The sequence below is a fragment of the Rhinoraja longicauda genome, chromosome 10, assembly GCF_053455715.1.
Source record: "Rhinoraja longicauda isolate Sanriku21f chromosome 10, sRhiLon1.1, whole genome shotgun sequence".
NCBI classification, from domain to species: domain Eukaryota; kingdom Metazoa; phylum Chordata; class Chondrichthyes; order Rajiformes; family Arhynchobatidae; genus Rhinoraja; species Rhinoraja longicauda.
The window spans coordinates 12,139,894-12,153,087 of NC_135962.1; the positions used below are offsets into that span (position 1 = coordinate 12,139,894).

The 13,194-nt window shown below is 46.3% G+C and overlaps 1 protein-coding gene across 2 annotated transcripts in view; it reads right to left on the bottom strand.

The window, feature by feature from the left end:
* LOC144597604 (inositol-trisphosphate 3-kinase A-like) overlaps window positions 1-13,194 on the bottom strand; it is a 77,335-nt gene that overhangs the window by 3,022 nt on the left and 61,119 nt on the right. The window contains exons 4-7 of one of the 2 annotated variants that reach the window (XM_078407108.1): window positions 10,545-10,749; window positions 3,932-4,033; window positions 2,256-2,327; window positions 1,891-1,965 (exon numbers count right to left, since the gene is read on the bottom strand). In XM_078407108.1, coding sequence (XP_078263234.1) covers window positions 1,948-1,965; window positions 2,256-2,327; window positions 3,932-4,033; window positions 10,545-10,749 — 397 coding nt within the window. In that variant the 3' untranslated portion in view covers window positions 1,891-1,947. Of the gene's footprint in view, window positions 1-1,890; window positions 1,966-2,255; window positions 2,328-3,931; window positions 4,034-10,544; window positions 10,750-13,194 lie in introns of those variants that run through there. The other variant, XM_078407107.1, reaches the window with a different exon arrangement.

Here is a 13,194-nt window from a genome sequence, read left to right on the forward strand (position 1 = left end):
AAGTGGAGAAGATTGGACATCAACAACAGGGTTCCTGGATTCAGAATGCCCCCGCGCCAAGAAGAAATCCGCTATCACCTGAATACTTGGGAGATTTAAGGGATTAAGCTACAAAGAAACAATTGCATAAATGAAGAGATATTGGATGGAGGTGCTTAAAATGCTAACAGGTTTAGGACATGAGATACAGGGAGATTGTTTCCTCTGCTGAGAGTATCAAGAATAGGTGCACATGATCCTAAAAATCGAATGTCTTAGAGGAAGAAAACAGGCAGCTAGAGGAAATCTGGAATTCACAAAGGTTTTGGATGTTGGGGTTTACTTGAACCGTTACCAACAATGGGGAGTCCATTGGTGGGCCAGGTTGTCAAGTGTGACTAGTCCAAGGTGGTGAAACAGAGTGGGCGGGGGGGGGGGGGGAGAGGGGGCAGACTGGGATGGGGGAAGGGGTAGAGACTAACCAAGAATTAACTGGCTAATTACCACATCATCAGAGGCCGTGATTTATTACAGGACTCATGAATGGAGAGGTTAGACCTTTTTTTGTGTTCATACAGTATTAAAACAGAGGTTTCCACAAGTTTTAGACAATAGACAATAGACAATAGGTGCAGGAGTAGGCCATTCAGCCCTTCGAGCCGGCACCGCCATTCAATGCGATCATGGCTGATCACTCTCAATCAGTACCCCGTTCCTGCCTTCTCCCCATACCCCCTCACTCCGCTATCCTTAATGTGATGTTAACAATAGAAACATAGAAAATAGGTGCAGGAGTAGGTCATTCGGCCATTTAATATGATCATGGCTGATCATCCAAAATTAGTAACCCGTTCCTGCTTTTTCCCCATAGCCCTTGATTCCGTTAGTCCTAAGAGCTATATCTTACTCTCTCTTGAAAGCATTCAGTGAATTGACCTCCTCTGCCTTCTGTGGCAGAGAATTTCACAGATTCACAGCTCTCTGGGTGAAAAGGTGTTTCCTCATCTGAGTCCTATAATCCCATAATCTTAAACTGTTCCCCATCTCACCTTAGATCTACGCTTCCTGGGTCTTGCTTCAGTAACCCTGGGAATTCACCTTATTTATGCCCCTCATGATTTTATACACCTCTATAAGGTCACCCACTATCCCCTACACTCCAAGAAATAAAGTCCTAGCCTGCCCAGCCTCTCCTTATAACTCAGCTCCTCGGGTCCTGGCAACACCCTTGTAAATCTTGAATAGGACGGACACTATAGATGAAGAAGGGTCTCAACCCAAAACGTCACCCATTCCTTCTCTCCATAGATGCTGCCTGTCCCGCTGAGTTACTCCAGCTTTTTGTATGCTTGTGCAATTCTTTGTTTTAAAACTCTACGAATAGAAAAATATTTATTTTAAAAGGAAAGAAAATCAGGCTTATGACTGGGGCTCCTGGGTGTGAAAGTTCTGGAAATCCTCCCCGTACATAAGGTCATTAGGTCATAAGTGATAGGAGTAGAATGAGGCCATTCGGCCCATCAAGTCTACTCCGCCACTCCATCATGGCTGATCTATCTCCCCCTCCTAACCCCATTCTCCTGCCATCTCCCCATAACCCCTGACACCTGTACTAATCAAAAATCTATTTTTCTCTGCCTTAAAAGTATCCACTGACTTGGCCTCCACAGTCTTTTGTGGCAAAGATTCCACTGATTCACCACCCTCTGACTAAATACATTTCTCCTCATCTCCTTTGTAAAAGAACGTCCTTTAATTCTGAGACTATGACCTCTTGTCCTAGACTCTCCCACTAGTGGAAACATCTTCTCCCCATTCACTCTAACCAAGCCTTTCACTATTCTGCTCTCCCCATGAATCTCATGAACATCAGGCAATGGCAACCCACCTAAGATAGATACAAAGTGCTGGAGTAACTCAGCGGGTCAGGCAGCATCCCTGGAGAAAAGGAAAAGGTGTCGTTTCGGGTCAAGACCTTTCTTCAGACTGAGAGTCAGGGAAAAGGAAACGAGAGATAAACGGCGATGTAGAGAGATATAGAACAAATGAATGAAAGATATGCAAAAATGTAACGATGATAAAGGAAACAGGTCATTGTTAACTGTTTGTTATGTGTGAAGAGTACAGACAATGAGACCCTGACTCTCCAGTCTGAAGAAGGGTCTTGGCCCAAAACGTCACCGAGAGACACAAAAAGCTGAGTTAATCCAGGTTTTTGTATCTATCTTCGGTTTAAAGCAGCATCGTCAGTTCCTTCCTACACAATGGTTACCCACCTCATGCATTTTGAAGAACTCAGACGATTCCAGGGTTTTCCGAATCTTGAGCAGTCCCACCAGGTAGGTTTTCTTCAGGTTAAAAGAAATCAGAGGTATAAATTGGTCAGTCGCACGACATGGGCTTAGCTAAAGTAAAGTCTGTAGTGGTCTGAGTTAACGTCTCTCTTGGACAATGAGTCAACAATAAACAAGCTCTTTGCTCACCATCTGACCCCCTACTCCCCCCCTCCCTCAGCCCCAGACCCAACACATTCCCCAAACCCCCCTCCATCCATCTTGATATTGGTGGATTGTTCCTTAGTTGATCCTCTTGCTCCCATATTGATCTCCTAGCCTACTGTCATAGTATCATAGAAAAGATAAACCGACTTTTAGTTTAGTTTAGTTTAGTTTAGAGATACAGCGCAGAAGCAGGCCCTTCGGCCTACCGACCCTCACCAACCAGCGATCCCCGCACACTGGCAGTATCCTGCACACAAGGGACAATTTACAATTCACGTCGAAGCCAAATTAATCTACAAACCTGTATATCTTTGGAATGAGGCAGGAAACCGGATCACCCGGGGAAAACCTACATGGCCACGGGAAGAACGTACAAACGGCACGGTGGCGCAGCGGTAGAGTTGCTGCCTTACAGCGAATGCAGCGCCGGAGACCCGGGTTCGATCCCAGCTACGGGTGACGTCTGTACGGAGTTTGTACGTTCTCCCCGTGACCTGCGTGGGTTTTCTCCGAGATCTTCGTTTCCTCCCACACTCCAAAGATGTGCAGGTTTGTAGGAAAATTGGCTTGGTGTAAATGTAAGAAAATTGTCCCTAGTGGGTGTAGGATAGTGTTAATGTACGGGGATCGCTGGTCAGCGCGGACCCGGTGGGCTGAAGGGCCTGTTTCTGAGCTGTATCTCTAAAAAAACTTCTTACAGACAGCACCTGCAGTCGGGATCGAACCCGGGTCTCTGGCGCTGTGAGGCAGCAACTCTACCGCTGCGCCACCGTGCCACCCCAAAACTCCACAGTCTGTGTAGACTAACAAGCACTGATTTACAATAAACCTATTTTATGCTTCTCACATTCCCATCAACGATCCCAGATTCCACTGCCCACCAACACACCAGGGATCAATTAATCTGTCAACCGCACATCTTTGGGATGCGGGCTGATATTTGAGCACTCAGGGGGACACACTGTCGAAGAGAGAACGTACAAACTCCAGGCCTCAGGATTGAACCTGGGTTGGGTGGAGCTGTATGGCAGGGGCTGTGCCACTGTACCGCAGGATTTTGTTTTAGTTTTAGATTCGAGATACAGCGCAGAAACAGGCCCTTCGGCCCTCCAATTCCACACAGACCAGCGATTCCCGCACATTAACACTATCCTACCCACACTGGGGACAATTTACACTTACACCAAGCCAATTAACCTGCCAACCTGTACGTCTTTGGAGTGTGGGAGGAAACCAGATCACCCGGGGAAAACCCGCACGGTCACGGGGAGAACGTGCAAACTCCGTACAGACAGCACCCATAGTCGTGAACGAACCCGGATCTCTGGCACCGCCAGCGCTGTAAGGCAGCAACTCTAAGGCTGTGCCACCATGTGGTCTGTCGTCAACCTATATTGGTGTTTTAGCCCCTATCGTTCTGTTTTGGTTTCTTTATATTTGATTGCGTTTACCATGATGCTCTTGTTTCCATCGACAAAATCTTCAAAGACCTGGAGAATCTGTTCCTTCGTTTTGGTCTTTTTGAAATTTGCGCTGCCTATTCCGTCTTGCTTCTGCAAGGAAGAGTGAGACCATATCAACCATTACACCCAGGAAAGAGCACATTAACTCCATCAACTCAAGCTCTGAATCATGTAATAAGGCACGAAAGATTCGCTTTCCATTGGCTCCAACTGCCTCCTGAATGATTGCCTGAGTGATTGAATGAATGATACTTTATTATCACATGTGACATGTGATTCTTCCATTTGCATACACGTGGTATGCAAAGACTCGCCCCATATATATAGGGTGCCAACAAAGTTACAAAGTATTCCATTTAGCCCTCATCACTGAATGGAAGAAAGTCATCCTCAATTATCCTCGTTCTACACCTCTTTGTTCCTTTCGCCCTCGATTGCAAGGCTGATTTCACCAGCTTTCTCGCCTCTCCTGCAAGAGTCTGACGAAGGGTCCCGACATGAAAAATGTCATCTGTCCGGTCCCCTCCAGAGAAGAAGGGTCTTGACCCGAAATGTCACCTGTTCCTTTTCTCCAGAGATGCTGCCTGACCTGCTGAGTTCCTCCAGCGGTTTGTGTTTCTACACAAGACTGGTCACGTTCGTCTTGCAGCCAAACCCCTTGGCTTCGCCAACCTGCTGGAGGAACTCATCAACAAAGGCAGCATCTGTGGAGGGAAAGGAATTATCAGTGTTTGGGGTCAAAACCCAGCAACAGCTCAGTGTGCTGGTCCTGATGCTGGGTTTTGAGCCAAAGTGTCCACAACTTTCTCTCCTCCAATGCTGCTCAAACTGCTGAGTTCCTCCTACAGATTATAAATCAGATGGTATGTTGCTCTGAGCAACCTTTGAATGCATTTTTTTTCCTTCACAGCTTGCCTTTTTTAATATAAACAAATGATAGGAAGAGTTAGGTTAGAATTAAGTTTATTTTTATCCAACATGACTCACCACTCTTTTGTCTCCCACTAATCTCCAATTCAAACAGCCCCCCCCCCTTTCACCCCTAGACCCCCCCATCCTATTCTCAAACCCCCTCCACATTGAATTTACATGAAGTGTTTGGAGACAAACATACTGCGAGTTAAAAGTATAACATTTCTAAACAATTTGCAGCTGTGTTAGCCATGTCAGAATGTCAGAATGTTGCAGTGAGGAAATAAAAGTCTGTTGTCAGCATCTGGACCCTGTCCCACTGATATTTTTTACTCTTTCACACATTTGACAATAGACAATAGACAATAGGTGCAGGAGGAGGCCATTCGGCCCTTCGAGCCAGCACCGCCATTCAATGTGATCATGGCTGATCATTCTCAATCAGTACCCCGTTCCTGCCTTCTCCCCATACCCCCTGACTCCACTATCCTTAAGAGCTCTATCTAGCTCTCTCTTGAAAGCATTCAGAGAATTGGCCTCCACCGCTTGAAGCTTTCAGTTCCTGGTGTTCTCTTCCAGTCAATCAGCCACATTTCAAGTTATCCAAAGCCTTTGCCCTCTCTCTACAAACGTGACAACTCTTTGCCTGCTGTCCCAGAAGAAGATCTACTTACAATTGTTTCACTCTTTTGCTTGTGTATAATTGTACTCAAGTATTGTACGATCTGACTGGATAACACACAAAAGAATGCTTTTCACTGTCTTTGTTTAGTTTAGAGATACAGCGTCGAAACAGGCCCTTTGGCCCACCGAGTCCACAGCGACCAGCAATCCCCATACAGTAACACTATCCTACACACACTAGGGGCAATTTACAATTTTTAACAAAGCCAATTCACCTACAAAGCTGTATGTGTTTGGAGTATGGGAGGAGACTGGAGCACTGGGGGAAAACCCACATGGTCATGGAGTTAACGTATAAACTCCATACAGATGGAACCCAGTTAGCTTCGAACCTGGGTTTCTGGCGCTGTAAGGCAGCAACTCTACCGCTGCGCCACCGTGACGCCCCTTGGTATCTTGTATCTTGGTACATGTGACAATCTCAAACTAAACCAAACGAAACTAAGCATTAAATACCAATTGGAGACACAAGAGACTGCAGATGCTGGAATCTGGAGCCAAAATCACAAACTGCTGGGGAATTCAGCACATCAGGCAGCATCTGTGGGGGGCAAGGAATCCTGATACAGGGTCTCAACACAAAGTGTTGACAATTCCCCCCCTCCCCCCCCCCCGCACAGATACTTCTGGGCCCGCTGAGTTCCCTCAGCAGTTTGTTTTTCACTCTCAGTCCCAATTACTGCACAACCTGCTTTTACATTCCAGTTCCTCACATTTAATCTTGTTTCATTCCACACATGGTGTCCAGGGATCAGAATTCACTCATTCGTTGGATCTAAGGCAGGCTTGAAACGGCCTGTGGTAGTGTAATACCTGCACCTGTGTGTTGCAGGACTGGGGGAAAAGGCAACGTTTGCAAAGACAAGCTACATTTTTCACTTAAGCTGTAAGATATAAAACGTGACAGTGAATCATTGAATGTTATGATGCCGAGATTGAAATGCTCAAACCGCAGGAGGACCTCAGCAGGTCAGGCAACATCTGTGGAGGGAAAAGACAGGTGACATTTTACGTCGGGGACCCTAAAGAAGTGTCCGATCTGAAACATCATCTATCCATTCTCTTCACAGATGTTGCCTGACCTGCTGACTTTCTCTCTCACTTTGTATTTTGCTCACGATTCCTGTATCTGCAGCTCTTTGTGCCTCTATGAAATGTGCATCTAGTGCTTTTTAAAATATAACGCACGCGTTTGCCTCCATCACACTTCCAAGGCAGAGCTCCAGACACCCAACATACCCTTGCAAGCAAAGACTTTATCCTCTCTAGTCCTTAGCATCTCTGGGTTATTGACCTCCAGGGATATGGACCCTTCCTTTCCCATTCACCCTGTCTCAGTCGCGTATAAGTTTATACATCTCTGCAACGTATCCCCTCAGTCTCCTTTGATCAATTGAGGCATGGCCCCAGGCCCTTCTCAATGCTCCATTTCTCCAGCTAGACAATATTCATCCACATCCTCTCTTGTGGACATCCTCATAATGCGGCGACCAGAATTGTCCACAGTGCTCTAACCAAAGGCCAGTTCTTCTTGGACAGCTGAAGCTCTATCTCTCTGCTCTTATATTGGGACAATGAAGGAAATGATCCCACAAGCTGTCTCCACTATACCTATATCCAAAGATTTGTCTCCTGGATTTTTTGCACATGTTTGTGTGTGTGCACGCGTTTGTGTGGGAGTTTGTGTAGGTGTGTGTGCGCGTTTGTGTGTGTGCGTGTGTATGTGTGTGCGTCTGTGTGTGTATGCGTGTATATGTGTGTGTGTGTGCGCGCGCACGCGCGTTTGTGTGCGCTTGTGCATGTGTATGGGTGTGTGTGTGCATATATGTGTGTGTGTGTGTATGGGTGTGTGTGTGTCTGTGTGTGTGTGTGTGTGTGTGTGTGCGTGAGCGTGTGCATGTGCGTGCGTGTCCGAGTAAATTTATGACTCGGACAAAATTAACATTAGATATAAAACTATCCCACTCATGAGATTAAAACAAAAAGTGCTAGAGGAACTCGGCGGGTCAGACAGCATCTGGGGATGGAATGGACAGGCAACATTTTGGGTTGGGGTCCTTTTTCAGGCTCTTTTGCTCAAGATTCCAGCATCTGCAATGTTTTTGTAAAATTCCTGCAGTGTGCTGCCATACTTACTCTTGCCAGCAGATGGCAGATTGCTCCAACAGGAGCTCTGCTGCAGGGTTTCACAGCCTGACTGTATACATGACAGACACGGTTGTGCTGTAACACAGAACATGCTCATCTGCAGCAGACACGGGGGAAAATACTGCAGGCCACACCGCTGGCCCCTCTCTCAAATAAACTACTACTGGTGTTGGAAAAACATCACCAGATAACCTGTAAAATCTGATGAAGCAGAGGTCTGATGGGGCAAAATTTTCTCAGCAGAATAAATCAGCAATGGCAAGGCAGACTGCACTCATAAGTTCATAAGCAATAGGAGCAGCATTAGGCCATTCGGCCCATCAAGTCTACTCTGCCATTCATTCATGGCTGATCTATCTTTCCCTCTCAACCCCATTCTCCTGCCTTCTCCCCATAACCCCTGACACCCGTACTAATCAAGAATCTATCTATCTCTGTGGATTGGAGGATAGCAAATGTTATCCCACTTTTTAAGAAAGGAGGGAGAGAGAAAACGGGTAATTATAGACCAGTTAGTCTGACATCAGTGGTGGGGAACATGCTGGAGTCAATTATAAAAGACGAAATTGCTGAGCATTTGGATAGCGGTAACGGGATCATTCCGAGTCAGCATGGATTTACGAAGGGGAAATCATGCTTGACAAATCTACTGGAATTTTTTGAGGATGTAACTATGAAAATTGACAGGGGAGAGTCAGTGGATGTGGTGTACCTCGACTTTCAGAAAGCCTTCGACAAGGTCCCACATAGGAGATTAGTGGGCAAAATTAGAGCACATGGTATTGGGGGTAGGGTACTGACATGGATAGAAAATTGGTTGACAGACAGAAAGCAAAGAGTGGGGATAAATGGGTCCCTTTCGGAATGGCAGGCAGTGACCAGTGGGGTACCGCAAGGTTCGGTGCTGGGACCCCAGCTATTTACGATATACATTAATGACTTAGATGAAGGGATTAAAAGTACCATTAGCAAATTTGCAGATGATACTAAGCTGGGGGGTAGTGTGAACTGTGAGGAAGATGCTATGAGGTTGCAGGGTGACTTGGACAGGTTGTGTGAGTGGGCGGATACATGGCAGATGCAGTTTAATGTAGATAAGTGCGAGGTTATTCACTTTGGAAGTAAGAATAGAAAGGCAGATTATTATCTGAATGGTGTCAAATTAGGAAGAGGGGATGTTCAACGAGATCTGGGTGTCCTAGTGCATCAGTCACTGAAAGGAAGCATGCAGGTACAGCAGGCAGTGAAGAAAGCCAATGGAATGTTGGCCTTCATAACAAGAGGAGTTGAGTATAGGAGCAAAGAGGTCCTTCTACAGTTGTACCGGGCCCTGGTAAGACCGCACCTGGAGTACTGTGTGCAGTTTTGGTCTCCAAATTTGAGGAAGGATATTCTTGCTATTGAGGGCGTGCAGCGTAGGTTCACTAGGTTAATTCCCGGAATGGCGGGACTGTCGTATGTTGAAAGGCTGGAGCAATTAGGCTTGTATACACTGGAATTTAGAAGGATGAGGGGGGATCTTATTGAAACATATAAGACAATTAGGGGATTGGACACATTAGAGGCAGGAAACATGTTCCCAATGTTCGGGGAGTCCAGAACAAGGGGCCACAGTTTAAGAATAAGGGGTAGGCCATTTAGAACGGAGATGAGGAAGAACTTTTTCAGTCAGAGAGTGGTGAAGGTGTGGAATTCTCTGCCTCAGAAGGCAGTGGAGGCCAGTTCGTTGGATGCTTTCAAGAGAGAGCTGGATAGAGCTCTTAAGGATAGCGGAGTGAGGGGGTATGGGGAGAAGGCAGGAACGGGGTACTGATTGAGAGTTATCAGCCATGATCGCGTTGAATGGCGGTGCTGGCTCGAAGGGCTAAATGGCCTACTCCTGCACCTATTGTCTATTGTCTATTAAAAATATCCATTGACTTGGCCTCCACAGCTGTCTCTGGCAATGAATTCACCACAGATTCACTACTCTCTGACTAAAATTCCCCCTTCTCTCAAGCCATAATCAGTCCAGTATTATTGAACTCAGTCCTTTTCAGTGTAGCTTTTGCAAAGGTTTTATGTTAGCACAAGTGGGTGGCACTAAATGTATTTCCTGAATACCGGATTTGATTCTGAAAGAGATTTTTAATTTCCGTGTCCAAGAGTGGGGATACAAATTTCAGCTCATGGAGCCTCACTTAACGGGGACCCAGTTTAGACCAAAGCTCAGTGCATCCAATTCAAGGGATGGCAATTGATTATTGATTAAAATGAATAATGTGAGATTGCAGGGTCTTTGAGCCCATTTCTCCAGTTACCTCCTGCAGAGCAGGAATCTTGCCAAGAACTGAGCAACACAATAATAACAAAAACACACAAGGGTGTGATATACTTAACACTGTGAAATATCACAAAGTGTTTCACAGCGGTGGCATGATTGCAGCAGGACTTGAAGTTATGAAAGGAAAAATCAAGACAGGGGACCAAGGCTCAAGTAAAAGAGTTGGCTTTATTCATGGAGAAAAAATTATAAGTAAGAACTTACGATAATTGTCAGATTACGCAGCTGAAATTGTCAGATTACGCACTATCTCTGAAACTGGAGCACTCGGAGAGAACGCACTTGGTCACTGAGGTCAGGGTTGAACTTGGGTAGCTTGAGTTGTGAGTTGTGAGCTGGTCCTAAAGGGGCAAGCTTTTGCATTGGTCGGGAATTGAACCCAGGGTGGCAGCTGGGAATTCTACCCCTGGACTACCAACGCTGACAATGTTGTATTGGAGAAACAAGAGGAAACTGCTCTTCTATTTCTCCACAAGAAGGGCCACAAACCACTTGATCTGCAGAGGACTAAAACAGCCATAAACCCTCACGTACCTTAACGCCCTCAATGCGGAAGCCGAATGTTGCTGTGGAGCTGAGGGACTCTCTCCATTGCATGTACCGTGGCTTGGTTATTGCCTGCAGAGTGTGCTCTCTTGGCGTTGGTGCCTGAGGGTCAACTTCCACCATTTTTTTGTACATGTCCTTCCGCAACTTTGGTTTCTCGCGGGCTTTCATCAGCTCTTCCTCCAGGTACGTTCTGCAGAGGGGCAAGGTTGCACACATTGGAGAAAGGAATGAATTTTCACTGTAAAGTACAGAGGCTGAAGGACATCACATTCGTCTGTCCACTGGCACACTGTGTCAGCAAGGCAACCAAAGGCAGTGAAGCCTCTCCCACTGCCCAACCCTCGGTGCAGCCTATCATGGCAAGCAGGACAAAACTAGAACGTCAGAGACACAGTTGCCTTCAAAGTCTCTTGAAACTGTACCATTCTCTCTGATGTGTAGGAAAGAACTGCAGACGCTGGTTTAAATCGAAGATAGACACAAAATGCTGGAGTTACGCAGCGGGACAGGCAGCATCTCTGGAGAGAAGGAATGGATGACGTTTCAGGTCGAGACCCTTCTTCAGTCAATAATACCCCCTATAATACCCTCCGATACACACCATGACCCTCCTTGTAACACCGTCTGATATGCTTATCACCTCCATTATACCACTCTCCGATTTACCCTGTGACTCTCACTGATATAACACCACCCTCACTGTAACACCCTCTAATATACACTTCACCATCACTGTAACACCCTCTAATATACACTTCACCCTCACAGTAACACCCTCTAATATACACTTCACCATCACTGTAACACCCTCTAATATACACTTCACCATCACAGTAACACCCTCTGATATAACCTGTGACTCCCACTGCAATATTCTTGCATATACCCTGTCACCTGCACTATAATACCCTCTGATACACCCTGTGACAGTGTATCACCCTCTGACATGCCCCCTGACCTTCACTGTAACACTCTTTGATAGTCCCGTCACCCTCACTGTTACACCCTCTGTGACTCTCACTGTATCTGTCATCAAACCGCTTGCAGTTTATACCCTGGTCCTTTCCTTTTACCCAAATTCCACCTGGTCAAGTCCTGTTGTCTGTGATCTCTTCCACCCATCACCCTCCAAGCCCTTCCCAACCCTCTCTTCAAGAGACACCTAATCCCCATTGTAGCTAATGTACTCCCTTATCCACCATGTAATGTTCTCTAATGTACTGCTCAGTTCCCAGAATAACATCCTTTGATATGATGCATAGTTGTCTTCCTCTGCCAAATCCTGTGCTCCTCAATGTGGCATGCAGTAATAAGATCAAGTCACCAACATGGGTAGTTTGGTCACAACTAGGCTACAATTATAAGGACTTATTGTGCACAGTTTGGGCGTTACCAATCAGTCCGGTCCAGTATTGATTGCACATGTTTGTCACAGTGAGAGCCTGCAGAGTTGCTGCCTCTCAGCGACAGTGATCAAGGTACAGTCTTGACTTCTGATATGTCTTTTAAGTTTTTATTTAATTTAGAGATGCAGCATGGAGACAGGCCCTTCGGCCCATCAAGTCCACACTAACCATCGATCATTCGATCATGCTAGTTCTGTGTTATCCCACATCCTCATCCATTCTCTACACACTGGGGGCAATTTACACAGGCCAATCAACCTACAAACACGCACTTCTTGAGATATGGGAGGAAAGAGGAGCACCCACATAAACCCACTGCGATTGCAGGAAGAACGGGTAAATTCCACTCAGTCAGCAGTCAAGGTCAGGATGGAACCCGGGTCTCTGGCGCTGTGAGGCAGCAACTCTACCACACTGTGTCTATCTGCACGTTCCCCTGTGGGTCTCTTCCCACACCCCAAAGGCATGCAAATGTCCTGTGTAAATTGACCCGTGTGTGCAGGTGAGTGGTGGAATCTGGGAGAAAGGAATCGATGGTCACATGAGGAGAATAATATGGGATCAGTGTAACGGTATTGATTTGATGATCAGAGCTGAGGCGGGTCGAAGAACCTATATTAATTTGTAACTCAAGCAAAGCAGAAAGTGCAGGAGGGACAGGCAGTATCTGGGGACGAAATGGGCAGGTAACTATTCAGCTGGGGATCCTTCCTCAGACTGATATCCTGACCACTCTCCTGGTCTAAAGAAAAAGTCCTGGAAAAGGTGCAGTGAAGATTTACGAGGATGTTGCCAGGCCGAGAGGGTCTGAGCTACAGGGAGAGGTTGAGTAGGCTGGGACTCTATTCGTTGGAGTGCAGGAGGATGAGGGGTGATCTTATAGAGGTGTATAAAATCATGAGAGGAATAGATCGGGTAGATGCACAGAGTTTCTTACCCAGAGTAGGTGAATTGAGGACCAGAGGACATAGGTTCAGGGTGAAGGGGAAAAGATTTAATCGGAATCTGAGGGGTAATTTTTTCACACAAAGGGTGGTGGGTGTATGGAACAAGCTGCCAGAGGAGGTGGTTGAGGCTGAGACTATCCCAATGTTTAAGAAACAGTTAGACAGGTACATGGATAGGACAGGTTTGGAGGGATATGGGCCAAAAGCAGATAGGTGTGACTAGTGTAGCTGGGACATGTTAGCCGGTATGGGCAAGTTGGGTCGAAGGGCCTGTTTCCACGC